This window comes from Oryzias melastigma, linkage group LG5, assembly GCF_002922805.2.
Source record: "Oryzias melastigma strain HK-1 linkage group LG5, ASM292280v2, whole genome shotgun sequence".
NCBI lineage: Eukaryota > Metazoa > Chordata > Actinopteri > Beloniformes > Adrianichthyidae > Oryzias > Oryzias melastigma.
This window is the reverse complement of record NC_050516.1, coordinates 4,177,400-4,193,370: the sequence shown is the minus strand read 5'-3', so window position 1 is coordinate 4,193,370 and position 15,971 is coordinate 4,177,400. Positions and strand designations below refer to the sequence as shown.

General features: G+C 39.2%; 1 protein-coding gene across 2 annotated transcripts in view; it reads left to right on the top strand.

Annotated features, from left to right (window-relative positions):
- Positions 1 to 14,690, top strand: part of LOC112144722 (contactin-4) — a 156,669-nt gene extending 141,979 nt beyond the window's left edge. Inside the window, exons 19-24 of one of the 2 annotated variants that reach the window (XM_024269438.2) lie at positions 41 to 275; positions 347 to 459; positions 6,994 to 7,177; positions 10,679 to 10,791; positions 11,252 to 11,420; positions 13,627 to 14,690. In XM_024269438.2, the coding sequence (XP_024125206.1) occupies positions 41 to 275; positions 347 to 459; positions 6,994 to 7,177; positions 10,679 to 10,791; positions 11,252 to 11,420; positions 13,627 to 13,709 (897 nt within the window). In that variant the 3' untranslated portion in view covers positions 13,710 to 14,690. Of the gene's footprint in view, positions 1 to 40; positions 276 to 346; positions 460 to 6,993; positions 7,178 to 10,678; positions 10,792 to 11,251; positions 11,421 to 13,626 lie in introns of those variants that run through there. The other variant, XR_004947831.1, reaches the window with a different exon arrangement.
- Positions 14,691 to 15,971: the final 1,281 nt, after the last annotated feature.

The window sequence follows — 15,971 nt, the reverse complement described above, 5'->3', positions numbered from 1 at the left end:
ACTTTTAGAGCTAAATATTTTATGTCCATCTCTTTCTAAGCCAGTCCCGGAGGAACAACAGAGTGGAGAGGATTTTGGTTATGTTGTTGCTTTCCGGCCTCTCGGCAGCAGCACCTGGATCCAGACTGCGCTGGCATCACCTGACGCATCCAGATACGTGTACCGAAACGACAGCATCCCGCCTCTGTCCCAGTTCGAAGTGTCCGTGGGCGTGTACAACAGCGTCGGTGAGGGGCCGTTCAGCCAAGTGGTCAAAGTGCTGTCTTCAGAAGGAGGTGAGTAGTTTATCTAGATGTGCCTTTCTTCTCTGAATATCATCTTTATGGAGTGCATCTTTTTCAAGCAGAACCCACAGAGGCGCCGTCAGGCATGCGAGGCCGCGCCGCGTCGGCCTCAGAGATCGTAGTGTTCTGGGAGCCGGTTCCTCCCAGGTCCACCAACGAGATCATTTCATACGAGGTAGGACACCGAGAACAGGAACTAAAACCAACACAACAGGCGGTAAATGCTCTGAAACGTTGTGGTCACGTCGGTGCAGCCGATTTTTCAGACTAATCAAGGGAGTGAGGACATTGGTTGGCAGCTCCTCTAGTCTCTATAAAAGCTCTGAACCCAGGGGTGTCAGAGAGGTGTTATTGGAAGAAAATGGTAAATAAGAAAAAGTGTAAACACCATACATCACCTCCAGCTTCAGCAAACATCCTCCTGAGAGGTTACAGTGGAAAACCTTGATAAAAATAGCATTATTTTCTGCAACCCAGATATTTTCTTGGGAGGGGGCAACCGTATGCCCAGGCGGCCGGACCTCTGCTGCGGAGCTTGTAGCTCACTGCCATGTTCGATGCTTTTATTGTTGTTAGACTTGGCTCTGAAACTTTATGTTTTAGGGCAAGTTTAATTGTTCAAATTCAGAGTGACTAAATGCAACAAAAAAAAACACTTTATACCTCAAATTACTGCTAACACATTTATACTACTAGATCAGTGCCTTTTTGTTACTGATTCCTGCAAACACGCCATTACTTTAATGTGGTGGCCAAATGCTTGGAATAAATACAAAGCCTGTTTTTACCCATTTTACTCCTTTTTTATTTTTTTTTTTAACTTTTAAACAACAAGCTTTTTTAATGCCATCCAAAATTTGCTAAATTTGGTAAAAACCCAGGAAACGGTTAAGAAAAATTACAAATTAGCATAAATGTTACATAAACCCCCCTTTAAAAAAACACATTCATGGGAACTGACTCTTGTGAAAAACAAACTTTGTAAATATTACTTTAGATCTTGTGTCATTTTCTTAAAAAAAATACAATAGAGAAAAAAAATATTTATTTCTTTAGTGGTGAGTGAATCCACCAAACGTGAATTTATTGATGACAAAAGCTTATATGTCAGGATCAGGTGGTGAAGGAGCCTAAATGGAGGAGACCAGACTTCACGGCAGGAAACATGAGGAAATTCTAAAGGAAACAGTACATGAGCATTTAAGTTGAACCTGGTGTGACTGAGATATTAGGAACACACAAAACCAGAAACAGAACATAACCAAGAAAACATAATTGAATTCAAATAAAGCGAATAAAGGGGCAACATTTTCAGTGTAGAATAAAAAAGAAAAGGAGGCATCCAAACCTACAATAAATTTTGTTATTGCAAAAAAAAAATAAAAAAATAAAAAACTCAATGCAAGTTTTTGGCTTTCAGCCAACTTTTTGTGATGTTTTTTTTCAATACAGTAATTTAAATCTAAAGTAAATGACCTCCCATCGCCTCACCGAACGTTGCAAAAGAAATATCAACAAAGTTTCTGTTTAAACACATCAAAAGGGAAAAGATCACCATAACTTTGGATCAAAAATACAAACCCTTCCTGATCACATGGTACAAAACATACATTAAAACTGATGAACAAAGAAATATGAATGAAAGAATTCAAACATGCAAACAAAACGGGCTACTAATATTTTAAATTTGACATAATTTGTGTTGTGTTGGGTCAGAAAATCTCTTTGCCCTTAAGCTACGTGATTGACACTATTGAGTTTAATTATAAGTTGGGAATAAGCTACAAAAGTATTCGAGGTACATTGGAGGAATCATCAAAAAACGTCCAGGTTGTTTTACTGGCAAATGTACGCTTGATTTATTCACCCAGTTGTCTAGGGATGATATAAAAATCAGTATTGGTATTTTATGGCCTCACAAAATTGATGACTCACAGTAACTGTTTTTTATGTCTTGAACTACTATTTTGTTTTTGTACAATGTAACAGTTTTGTTGCAATGACTTAGTGTTTTTTTTGTACAGCTGAAGTGCTTTGCGGCCACAAATTGATATTTCACTTTTACGTTTTAACTGTTTCGTGGCCACAAGTGTTTTGTTTGGATGATTTAACATTTTTGTGGCCACAAATTATTATTTAGTTAATACAATCTCACTATTTCATGACCACAAATGTGTTTTTCGTTCATACGATTAACCTGTCGTGGTCACAAATTACTATTTCTTTCTTTCAATGTAGCTGTTTTGTGGGCACAAATAAATATTTAGTTGGTACAATTTAACTATTTGTGGTCACAACTCAGTATTTTGTTCTTATGATGTACCGTTCACTATTTTGTGCCTTCAAATTAGAATTTTGTTTGTGTGATATACTATTTTGTAGCGTCAATTTACATTGTAATGTAAGTGGCCACCCCTACCCCTACAAATGTCCCTACAATTAAAGGGGTAGGGAGAAGCCGTAGGGGTAGAATATGGATTCGGACTTAGTGTTTTGTTTGTACAATTGAACTGTTTTGTGGCCACAAACCAGTATTTTAGTTTGTACAATCTAACTGTACTGTGGCCACAAATTAGTATTTTCTTTTTATGATTTAACTATTTTGAGGCTACAAATAAGAATTTTGTTGGTGTGATTTAACTATTTTGTAGCCATAAATGTGTTTTTTTTTTGTTCATATTATATAAGTGTTTTGTTGTCACAAATTAATATTTAGTTTGCTCAATATAGCTATTTTTTGGGCAAAAATTTTTTTTTTCTTTTGTATAATTTAACAGTTTCATGGACAGTTTTGTTTGTACATTTAAACTGTTTTGCTGTGACATGGTAAATATGAGTACAATTACAGAAACGTGTTCCAAAAATATGAAAAACTGTAACAGAAACAAGTTTCATGGAAGCATTACAGCGTTTTATTCAGTAATTTGCAGCGTCTGCCTGCTGGATTACACCCACAGACCCATCCTCCGGGGTGCATAATTTACAGACTTGTGCCGTCAAATGATCTGAACAGTTTTTGCATTCCTCAGATGATTGTCACATCTCGCAGTTTTAGAGTTGGAAAATATTTCCTTTCAACTCAGACATTTGTCACCTAATCTCCACAAAAAAGTATCCGTAGGAGGAATCAGGAAGTGGGCTGGGAATTTATGTCTTAATGAACAGGTGAAAAAGTTTTTATATACCAAAACTAAGATTCTGTGTCCAGATGGGACATCATATTGAGGACTTTGCTATCCTCTATGAAAATTCTGTTTGTTGTTTTGACACACTCATCAAGGTGAATCCATTAAGACAAAGTCACCTGGTTTTAGTGAATGAGGTTGCTGTTCCTCAATGGGTTTTGTGTCCATCACCTGGTCACGAGTTCGATTCCCAGCCATAAGAATCTTTGTGTCAGTGGATCAAAGCTTAAAGAAATGAGGTTAAAGTAAAACGGTTCAGAGGAAATGTGAAAACATTTTTCTAGTAGACATACTCATCAAGTTGAGACATAAATTAAACTGTACGGAGGCCACTTTTGGAATCATTCTTATGTTTTTGCTCATTTTTCTGAGGGAAACGTCTGCTGGTTTTAACTTGATGAGAGTCTCGTTCAGTATTGGTGCTTTGATATCTTTCTTTGAGTCAGTAAATTACAAATCATTCACTTGGTTGCATGTAATTTTTGTCTAAATGTCTGGGATTTGAACTTCTTTCTACCTGAGTGGCCAGCAGCAGGAAAATGGATCATCACAAAGATTAACCATCTTCTAAACAAGCTTCGAGTGGTTTTATTCAGCTGTGATTATAGAAGAAGTGTATTAAAAGGGTCCTACTTTTATACTAATTGTGAATTGATTTGAATACGCTCTTGAATAAACAAATTTTGCTTTTGTGTTGCAGACGCCATCAAGCTTGATAGAATCTTATGTCTTAGTCATAGCCACTCTAAAGCGGGGAGACTGGCTGTTTGTGGACAAAAAATGAGCAAAGCCGTATCAAGGTTGTAGACCGCTCGGGGAGAAAATAGAGCAATCATACTTGATGATGGTAAGCTACTGATGCCCTGGGGCAAACTGAAGCAGGCATAGAAGCCCGTACGTGCCTACGGTCCCTCTGACCATCACCAGGACATTCATACACAGACCAGTGGAGCCACACTGGGGGCAGGAAGGGAGAGGTGCCTTGCCCAAGGACACAGTTGACTGGGGGGAGCGGGGATCGAACCTCTAACCCTTTGATCATTGGCTGATCCGCTCAGCCACCTGAGCCACACAAGTGGACCCTGGTCCAGAACCAGGAACCGCTCTCTGCCCCATCTTTTGAGGTGATCTTGGTTAGATCACTTTGGATCACTCAGTTTTTCTCAGTTTGAATCGGCTCCAAGCTTGAAGCAGCAATGCAACAACAACTCAACAAAATGTGCTCTTATGGATACAGACTCATTAAAACAACTTTTAACGTGATACACCATGATTCTCAATGTTTTCCTGACAACCTAAATGTCATAAACACTTATCAGTGTACCTCCTTAGCCAAGTTTTCCTCAGCGACCGTCTTGCAGAATGTCTCCACCGTACAAACGCAGCAGGTAAAAAGCGTTGGAAAATGAAGTTTAATGAAGTGAACTATCCCGACAAGGATTGCAAAGCCATTGTTCCTTCTCTCGTTGCTTTGCTCCACCTTCGTACTTCCTGGCCAATGACTGAGTCACTTAGTCACATGGTTTTGTTTACAGGCTTTAGTTTGAAACAGTAATCTCTGGTGGACGCCAGTCTAGATACAGACCAAACGAAAGGTTCAGGACGTTCTGGACCAAACTGAGCCAAAAAACATTTCTAGTCTGACTAAAATAGCACCATCCTGGATAGAAACAGCATTACTATATGGATCATTTTCCATTTGTATTTATTTCGCATTACTCTCAACACATGAACAATAACCATTTATGATTGGTATTCGGACAGTGTCAGGTAAGGAGCGGCTTCACACCTGGCAAAGTTACCGACAACAACAAACATTTGGTGTTATTTTATTTTAGTTTTTTTTTAGTTGTACTGTTTTACATGAAATGAATGGTTTGTGAAACTTTTAGAAATAAACCATAATACAACCTAATTATGTAATAACTTGATCCATTCCAGGGCTGGTCCTCAGGAGGCTCAACTAATATCAGACATCTGTGAATGTATCTTATGCATCTTATGCCTGGACACAAACCACTAACTTATGGTGCAACAAATTCAAACTTTTACTCCCATAATGCACTCTGCTGCTTCCAGAAAAAAAATAAACAAAATGACATGAACTAGCTGGGAGACAAATAAAACATTTCTAGAATGAGGAGTGGCTTCTTAAAGAAATGTGTCTATATTTCTATTTTCCCATAATGCTCAGTTGTTTACAGTAAAGTTCTTTAAGTCACACAATATTTTGTTTTCGTTTTTCTGACAATTGCAATTCACATTATGTCTGTCAGACTTGCTCCCAGTTTGCATTGCATTTTACAGAATGATACTTAGCAAAATGAAAACAGAAGAATACTATTATAATTTTTTTATGTTTCACCTTTAATTTTAATTATTTTGTTATTGTAATTTTAATCTTACATCACGGGTTTACTGTGATTTATTTAGCCTGCTTTAGAATTGGAATTTCAGAAATCTGCTGGATCCACTTTTCAAGTTTTAAATGTAATAAATTTTCCAAATACAGCAGACACCAGAGTTCGTGCTGTACGCTAATATAAATATATTTTTCTTTGTGTTCATAAAGTCTTTAGAAAAATAAAAGATTAAAAAAGTGATAAAATGTAAAATGAACTTTTTAATTTCTTGAATTTCTGTCAACGTTTAAGAGTTTATTAGTTTAAGAAACACCAATTATAACGAACATGTTTATTAATGTTTTCATGGTCACACTTTAGCCTTTAAAATGCAATTAACACCTTAAAGAGTAACGACATCTCAAGTGAAAACGCCTGTGCACTGTGCCTTTACCTTATTACTCACACTCATCCTCTGAGTGGCGTTTTAATGCGGTTTGCTGCCGTCATCTCAGCCACACTTTAGGATTCAAAAACCTGCTTTCCTCTTCCTGAAGCACGTGTTTGGGTTCTCAGCACAGGTGAAAGGAAAAACTGTAAACTTCTTCTTCTGTTTTGGAGTATTTTAAGCGCTTTTCCCAATAGCCTGGAAAAATCTGCTATAATTAAATTGCCTGTGAAAAAAGGAACACATAAGATGCATCTGTTATCAGCGACTCCAGGCTCTGTTGCTAATCTGACTTTCCCGAGCAAGATCCCCGAGAAACTGTGTGCAGCCAGTTGAATAAGTACCTGCTCTCGAGCCATCTGTTTGACATTTTCCTATCCGGCTTGCCTGCCTGGTGTTTGGGTCATAAATGATCCTCCATATAAATAGAGATTGTGACAAGCTCCTAATCCTTCAGCTGCTCACTGTCGCTGTTGCTTTCTGTCTTGCCGATTCTCAGATAAGGTATCATGTTTGGGACTTTAAACGTATGAGTTTTTGAGGATGCACAGTAGCCGATAGCGCAAACCGCTTCCTCACATTTAATGTTTTTATCTGGTAGGTGTCTGGACCGAGTCGGAGCTGGCTTTGTTTACAGTTGCAGTACACGAATGATATGAACTCCTCCACCAGCACCGGTCTGGTTTAGCAGCTGCTTTAACGGCCTCCGGGTAACCCTCGTCTCTTTGGTCCAGCTCCTCTTCTGGGAGGAAGGATCTCTGCAGAGTGACGCGGGCAGAGTCAGAGTTCCCAGCAACAACACGGCCCTTCTCTCTGGCCTGAAGGCCAGCACGGTTTATCAGATCTCCGTCAGGGCCCAGAACAGCGCCGGACTCGGACCCTGCAGCCCCGCTATCAACATCACCACCAGGAAACCCCGTAAGTGCACAAGATCTACTCTTTGATATGAATTCTTATTCCAAGCAGTACTCTTTTAACATTAAACTTACAATATTCATTTAATTAGGCTTATTTGTTTACATAATAAATTTTACCTTTTTAAGTTCTTTCAAAGGAAAAATGAAACAAAGTTTTGTATGTTTCCTCATTTATCTTATTTGTTCTGCTCTGTAGCCTTTCTTTCCCCCAAATTTACAATTTTGTTAACAATTTCTGAAATTGTAGCGAACATTTTTGGGATTTTTCAATGTTAATCTTCCTGTTGTCTCAGTTAAAGGGCCTCTATCATACAAAATGTGTATTGTAATCTCCACCAAAAACACCCTCCAAAGCAGGATTTTGCTCTAATCACACATCTCTGAGCATTCCACTCCACCCCGGCCTTATTTTTGTCTTTTCCATTCTTTCAGGCTTATTTACCTTGCTTTTTAACTTAACCGTTGCTTATTTGCTTGCTGTCAAATTAGCTTTAATATTGTTTAGCTAACTTTTTTTTTCTTTTTTGAACGACATGAATTAGCTAGTTCATGACTTGTTAAAGCTTTCTTTGGCATCTGTTTTTTATTTATATAACATTTTAGCCTAATTTAAATATATTAATTGGACATGCTTAGTAAATCAAATAGTAAAAAGAAAAAAAAATATGTTTAAAAAAAATCTGGTCAGAATAAAACCAAGAGAATGTAATATTAGCAAAGAAATCTACCACCAAATACCTTTAGTGGATCAAAAGACTTTGTATTAAGTGCTTTGATTGTTACTATCAAGCTTCCAGAGGATGTCATATTATAAGGATGTTATGATACAAATTATATTTATGATATAAAACAGTAAAATAAAAGTTATTTTTCTATATAAATCTGTAACAACTTTGATTTAAGCAAAAAAAAAAAAACATCTAGTCTGCGATGATCAAAGTGGTTTATTTTTATCACGTCTGAGTTTCACATTGCATCACCCTGTCACACACGCAGTAATATTCTCCTTGATGAGATAAGCAAATCCAGCCTTTAAGGCAGAGAAAAAGCATTTATGTGCTTATTTGTTTGATGCCCTGCAGCAGTAAATCGCCTCACTGTTGCCGTCTGATAGCATCTGTCCTGGCTGCTTCTATTTTCCCACACACACTCGCGTGAACATTATCTGCTTCTGCCTCCTTTGCTCTCTTTTGTTTCTTCACGTTTACACATTGCAGGTTGGAACCTTTTATTCATTTCAGTGATGAGTCGTTCCATCTCTCTTTTTTTATTTATTTTTTGGCAAGTTTATTATGTCATTAGTCCGTACCCACTAGAATCTCAAGATTTTCATGTCTTTACAATTATGTATTACTTTCAAGAGCATGTTGGACTCATTGACTGTTACAACGTTCTTTAATTATCGTTAACTCTTCAGATTCTGAAGGGGAGAAAACCAACTTTGTGCTAAAACTCCACAACTGGTAAGACTGAAAGGTCTAAACGGCTGATCATCAGCACAGGAGTACCACAGGGAGCTCTACTCGTACCCTCCTGGTTATCATGCACACCTTAGTGTGCTATCATCTGCAGAAATGCTCAGATTACTTTAAGGTTGTTTGAACTGGTTGATTACTTTTTAACTTTGGGTAGAAACGATCATCAGATGCTGACTATGAAAAAGAGAAAATAGATAATTGTTGTTATTAGGAAACGCATAAATTTGCCAAACCTTGTTTCTATCATGAGAAAAGTGGAGGTGACATTAACCTGGACAACTCAAACTGTATTATACGTCTCAAGGGAGCTTCAGTTCCTCAACATTTGCATTCAAATGTTTTGTTCTGACATGCACCTGTACAGGTCCATCATACAATCGTACAATGTTTATAGTTGTTGTGTGTGGTAAGTGTGTTGTAAATTATTCGAAAGGCTAATGTAGGTTACATGCACTTTTTTTTTAAAGGGACAGGACAAATAAAACATTATTATAATTTCAAATGCACCAGATGTCATATTCACAGACTATCTAGCTAACGGCTAATTTGCAGACGAGGTCCCTGAAAAAACATAACGGTAACAAAGAACAAATACACAAACATTAACACATAATATACATATAATCCAGAATAATCACAACAAAACACTGGTAAAACAATGAGTCTAATGTTCACAGGCTGGATTGTTTTAGTATACAAGTACATTGTTTTAGATCTGGGAATGCTTTTGATTCAGCAGGTACGGTGTTTCAGATCTGTGGGCGCTGTTGTATCGTGTCCTTACACTCTAATCCAGGAGTCGGCAACCTAGGGCACGAAAGACAGTGGCACGGCGAGGTGTAAGAACAAAAAGCACTTGATCTGTGTCAATTTGGGTTTTTTTGGATTCGAAAAGGGCTGCACGGTGGCGCAGTGGTTAGCGCTCTCGCCTCACAGCGAGAAGGCTCCGGTTCGACTCCCGGCTGGGACCTTTCTGTGTGGAGTTTGCATGTTCTCCCCGTGCATGCGTGGGTTTTCACCGGGGACTCCGGCTTCCTCCCACCGTCCAAAAACATGCTTCATAGGTTAATTGGTGACTCTAATTTGCCCCTAGGTGTGAATGTGAGAGTGAATGTGTGTGTGATTGAGGCCCTGCGACAGACTGGCGACCTGTCCAGGGTGTACCCCGCCTTCGCCCTTCAGTAGCCGGGATAGGCTCCGGCACCCCGCGACCCCGAACGGGACAAAGCGGTCAAGAAAATGGATGGATGGATGGATGGATGGATGGATTCGAAAAGAGTGATAATCTCTTCCTACAATGATCCTTGTTACCCCATGGCGTAACAAGGAAAGGGTCCAATCACGCAATGCTGTGCCTTTGACCCCGCCCACCTATATAAACACTGCAGGGTTTTTCTTTTTTTTAATAAAACTTTATAGTTTCACACAATGTCCATTACTTTCTGTGTCAGCATTCATGACCGGGCGATTTTAATTAATGCGCACTATGGGGAAAACAGGTTGCCGCGGTGAAATTAAAGCATTGTAGTAATCCCTGTGTATTGAAACTTGCCGGTGAGGGGACAGCTGTGACGATATGAGCGTGTTCGTGACTGGGAGGAGAAAAGTTTATGACTGGACACCTGGTTTTTTTTTGGGTCATATTTGGCGTCGCTAACATTAATGAAGCTGTGTTTCCACATGTGGATCATTTGCACCAGGACGTTTTTTTCTCTTTTTGCATGATTTTATGTCTAGTGTGTGAATACAGCATGGAAAAATGACAAAATAAAGGTAGTGCCACATGGGACAGGTTTTACTGATTATGATGGTACCAAATAAGCATGCATGTAGTCTTTTAAATTGAAAATACACAATTCAAAGTAGACAAAAGTATTCAAAGTAGAGTTTTAGGCTCGAGGTTCCAGAGGATTAAGGATACCAGCTTTCATACAAGCTCTGATTGATGGTTTCCAGAGAACATCACAAGTCAGATTCTGCATTAATCTGTCAACTTTGTGCTTGTATAATTGCATCTCTTCCAGCCCCCAGTCGGCCTCCTGGGAGCGTCGAGTGGAGCCTGACCAACTCCAAGATATTTCTAAACTGGGAACCCGTGAAGGCATCAGCGAATGAGTCCGAGGTCACGGGATACAAGGTGAGTCTGTCGGGAAAGTAACACAAAGTAAGGAAACGAGTGCAGCCGCGGCGTGCAGCTTTTCATCACGGGCAGAGATGGAGTTACACAGAAACTTTATGGATCGGCTCTGTCTGCCTCCTGAAAATTAAAAGATCAGTTTCGGGTGATAAAATGAACGGCGGCGTGCCGCAACGATAATTCAGTATCTTCTTAGCAGAACAACAATCAATCATGTTTCGTACTCGCCATGGAAGAAGACACATTTTTGATAATGCTTCCCCACAAAACAACATATTTATTCAGCTGAGATTTGTGTGTTTATGATAAGCATAGTGCGGCGAGGAGATGCAGAGCAGCGATTTAATCATGTGTCAAAAAGTGTGAACTGGATCCGAGAGGCACCAAAGCCGCGTGTTCATTCAAATGTTGTCAAAGCTGATCCCGTGGATTCAATCATCCCGTCTTTGATTTCCTTCAGGTCGAGTATCGTCAGAACTGGAACAGCAGAACCGCCGTACTGGAAACCAATAAGACCAGCATAGAGCTGCAAATCCCCACCGGGGAAGACCACGTTATTGAGATCAAAGCCGTGACCGAGGGGGGCGATGGCACCAGCAGCGGTCCGATCCGCATACCAAAGATGTCCAGTGAGTGTCAGAGGCTCGACTATATGAGGTGGAAATGAGCAGAACTATGACAAATCCGCAAGTGATCAAAGTTCTTCATTTGCTGCTCCAGAAGAAACTTCAGAAGACGGCAGGAATTCACAGATACATGATTCCATTTAAAAAAAAATCAAATAAAGATAACCAAAATCAAAGAACTTGTGTAAATCTGCCAGATTTTATGCAAAAAAAGCAATTGCCCCTAAACCTGTTAGCTGGTTCTTGCTACCATCAGCAGCACAACATCACATCTGTGATGTCAGGAAGACTCTCTCGTGCTTTTAGAAAGATTTAGTTTGGCTACCTTTCATGTTCTGCTTCTATTATGAGCTCCTGGTTGAGTTCAGAAGGTTCTCCACTGTTCCAGGTATCCTACATGTGTCTTATTGAGGTTCTCTGGACTCTCAATAGCTTCAAAAGTGTCTTTGTAAGCCTCTAAGATTCAAAGATCTGAAGCCTCAGTCACTCCTGCCCTTACAGCTGGATTTGGGGGTGTCTGTGGGCAAACCTGTTTGGGGCACGCAGACGTCCCACACAAAATATCATAGTTGTAGACCAACCTGAAGACCAAAAATGTTCACATGTTTTTTTTTCTATGGGTGTACTTGGAACGATAGGTCATAGTGAACATTGAAACAACACCTGAGGGTAAGTATAAGGGCGAATGAAGTAGGTAGACCCAGGCATAGTAGTATAGATAGTATACTATATTAGTATACTATAGTAGTATAGTTGTATAGATTTACCCAAACCTGTACACTGCGTTAGAAGCGCCGCGGCTTGTGACGTGCACCAATCATTTCAGCGTCTGTTCTTTTTTTTTTTTGTGCAACTGTAAGTGATCCGCGTCAAATCTGGCAGGAAGTTACGCAGAGACACTTGAAAAAATCCCATGAACTTTAGAAATATAACCAATTAATCACAATAAAATATCAGAAATGCAATCATATTTTTGTATCTAAACGGACCGTAGAGATTAAAACAAACACGACACACAAACAGACACTGAGACATACACAGGTCGACGCAGTGGGCCGGCTGCGGGGGAGGGGGCTGTCTGATGATGACATGAAAAGCTCTAAATATCGTGGCTAAGCAGGAAAATGCGTGTCTGGTGTGAACTGGAAGCTAAACAGATACCGCCCTCACACCTCTTTAGTCTCAAGCTAACATTAGCGGCGAAAAATAATGACGAGCAATTTTGGATCAATCCAGTTGTACAGTTTTGAGGTAGAATTGCAATTCTCTACAGCACGTGTTGCATCATGTCGCACACACCTAACCGTGCATTTCAGTAGCTGCATCATTAGTCTGAGTATTTTCTAGCATCCAGTTTTCTAATCCAACGTGATTTGAATTATTAAATACTCAGAAACGCCGGTTTAATCTTAAATTATTTTTTTACTTTATGAGAAAAATGCTTCAAAAACATAAGACGATATTCATTGGAGGTGGTCTTTAAGATGCAGTTAGTCCTATCTACGGCCCTTCAGGGGCCCAGATAACCCAAAAACTCATACAGGTCAACACCCGTATGAGTGCAAATCGCTAAGGTTTTAAAGATTGTTTTGTTCTTTTAAATTTCTTAAAAAAACAAGGACAGTTTGGTAAATGTTCTTGTCTGGGTTTGACAGTAAAAAACTGGTCTTTCTTTACTAAGAAAATGTGTGAAATCGCAGTTTGTGAATGACTAAAAATGGGGGAGAAGCGACGCAGTCATTCCTTAATGGCAAATACCCAAAACCCACCAGGAAAGGGGGGGGGCAAATACTTTTTCACAACCCTTTGCCTCAAAAAAATAACCCAAATTGGGTCTTTTCACCTTCTATTTGTGATGAAATACCACATCAGTTTGATGCTTACGCAGAAAGAGCCGAGCAGTCCCTAATTCTTCTCCATCTGCGGTAAAGATCTGGCCGTTCATTCGGCCCTCAGATCCGTTTCATTTGAACCGGCTGAATTTCACACTTGACGACAGCCTGACAGTGAACGCAGTGCAGAAATACTGAAAAACTAATGACCATCACTCCGTGGTAATGAGGCAGACCTGCCTGACATTTTCAGCAGTTTATCTCCATCTCACAAGTATATTCTCCCCCTCATGACTGGGGGGGTTATGGCACTACAGAAATGAACACAGATATATGGAGGTGTGTTTTCCTCAGTGACTTTCTTCTCTTCTTCTCAGGCCTTAACTCCAGAGGATGCAGGAATATGGTGACGAGGTCTTTGATGCTTTTTGGTTTTCTTTCTTCACTTCTGAACTTCTGAGGCCTTCTAGTCCACCACGAACCTTACCACGAGGACTTTTCTCCTGGAAAGAATCAACAGCTTGAATGTTTTTCAGCCTCTACTTCAAAAACCAAAACTGAGTGATTGTATTGTTTAGATTTATTCAATGAAGCGACAGTCTTTTGAAGCACAAAGAGGGCTTGGACCTTTGACTTGGACTGGAGCTTCAGTCAAGTTTATGCAGAAAGGCCCGGCGACCAGGCACAAGGCGCTTGAGGTTTGGGACTCACCAACAATCCGTCTCGCTCTTGAATGATTTTGTGGGGTTTACCAAAAATTATTCTTTTAAACTCTGAGAAAAGTGGAATTCTGCATTGAATTGGAACCACGTTCCTTTCCATACCATTATCATGGAAAACTGTTGCCCATAGAAGCGCATGAGACTGTTTATGGACAGAACAACCATTCTCCTTACACCAGTGTCCCCAACCACGATCCACGGACTGGCACTGGTCTGTGGGTCACTTGGTACAGAGTAATGTAACGTACATGGATTCTGTTTTATGTATTTATTAATCAAGTCTATTCCCTACATTTTTGGTATTTTTAGTCATTTGTTTAAGGCTTTGGGATTTTTTTTTTGGCAAGTTGTTGGACCCAGCAGAATTCTCACTTTACTTTGTTTTTACCCAGCTGGTGTCATTTTCAGGATCCGATTGATGTCTCTAGAGTTTTATTGGTCTATTGTATGTGTGCATCTGCCCCCCAACACCCCCCCTTAAAAAGAATTTCTTTTGACCAATCAGAGAATTTAGGCATCCATTATAACTAATAAGGAGCATCATGTGGTAAACTTTCCTTTTTATTGACTATAAATGAGAACTGGACCAAGGGAATGTGAGGTCATCTGTATGATATGATTGACTTCTGGCTCCAGTGAAAGGAAGTTACACTTTTTTTTGCGATAAGGACGTCATCATGTTGGAACCAGAAATTGTCAGTAAGCAGTGATTGGTCAGAGTGAATAGACATAGTGACGCTATGTCTGAATTCCTTCTTTACTCAGTCCACTATATAGTGTGTTCGCCATTTTATCGTGCTGTCTGAATCTACGATTGTGTCTGAATTCCCGCTAATCTAGTGAAAATTGATGTACGCTAGTTTTTCGCAAAGACTTCTGGGAAATATTGAGTGCACTAAATTTGGAATTTGTAGATTCGGACAGCACTAGTGATTAAGGGGGGAATTCGGACAAACCTACAACTACAAAATCAATTACTCTAGAAATTTCCCAGAAGTCTTTGCGAAAAACTAGCGTGCATCGATGCTCACTACATTAGCGAATATAGACCACAATGCATTTCAGTCAAACAATTTTTGTGAAAAAAACATGTTTAAGTGTAATTTTTCATCAAACTATCCACATTTTCATCATCAGAAAGCTGTGGAATCACAAATAGTCATCGTGAAATGTTCATATTGATTAGATTTTCATTTTGTGAAATCTGTGACATCATATCTACCATTTAAAAGAATCAAAGCAAAAATAGTAAGCATGGTGTCGGAATTGCTTTTAAAATCCAGGACACTACATAGTCCCGCACTATATCATTTTTCAGAAGTCTGGGATTATTATGTGAATTTGGACATAACCTAAGGCTATGACATCCACTCTAGCCAATCGGGAGTGGGCTTGTTGGACGTACACATCCTTACCATTTGACAGTGGGCTACAGGAAATCTGTCAAACTTTTGGAACATTTGACATGAAACCACCTACTTTTCCATCTGATTGAAAAGTTTATGATTTGCACTATAGAAGTATGAAAAAATAGGATTAGTGAAAACAAGAATGCTTATTCTGAGAAATACAATGAGTGATATCTGTTTATTCTTTAATAGAAGTCTATGGGATTTTGGGTTTTTGGAATTTCCTTTTTGGAACACAAAGGGGAGCGGACACTCAGTTCAGTTCTCATATACAGTCACTGGTAAAAATGGTTGTATAGTTTACATCAGTGATATCTTTAAACAGGTGAAATCTGCAATGTAGTCACCTTTAGTTTAATTCTTTTTTTCTTTTTAAGGCTGTAAAACTCCTCACTTAGGGCTAGGCATCGCCGATAGTTTCCAGAATCGATTCGATTAGATTCACCAGATCCTGGATCGATTCAATTCTGATTTTTTTCTATTCTTTTGATCCACTCAAGTGAATTTAAATCAATTAAATTTTGAGTTTTCATGATTTACACATTTAGCCACATTTGTTTAGAAATATATTAATAATCTATGTATGTTTTG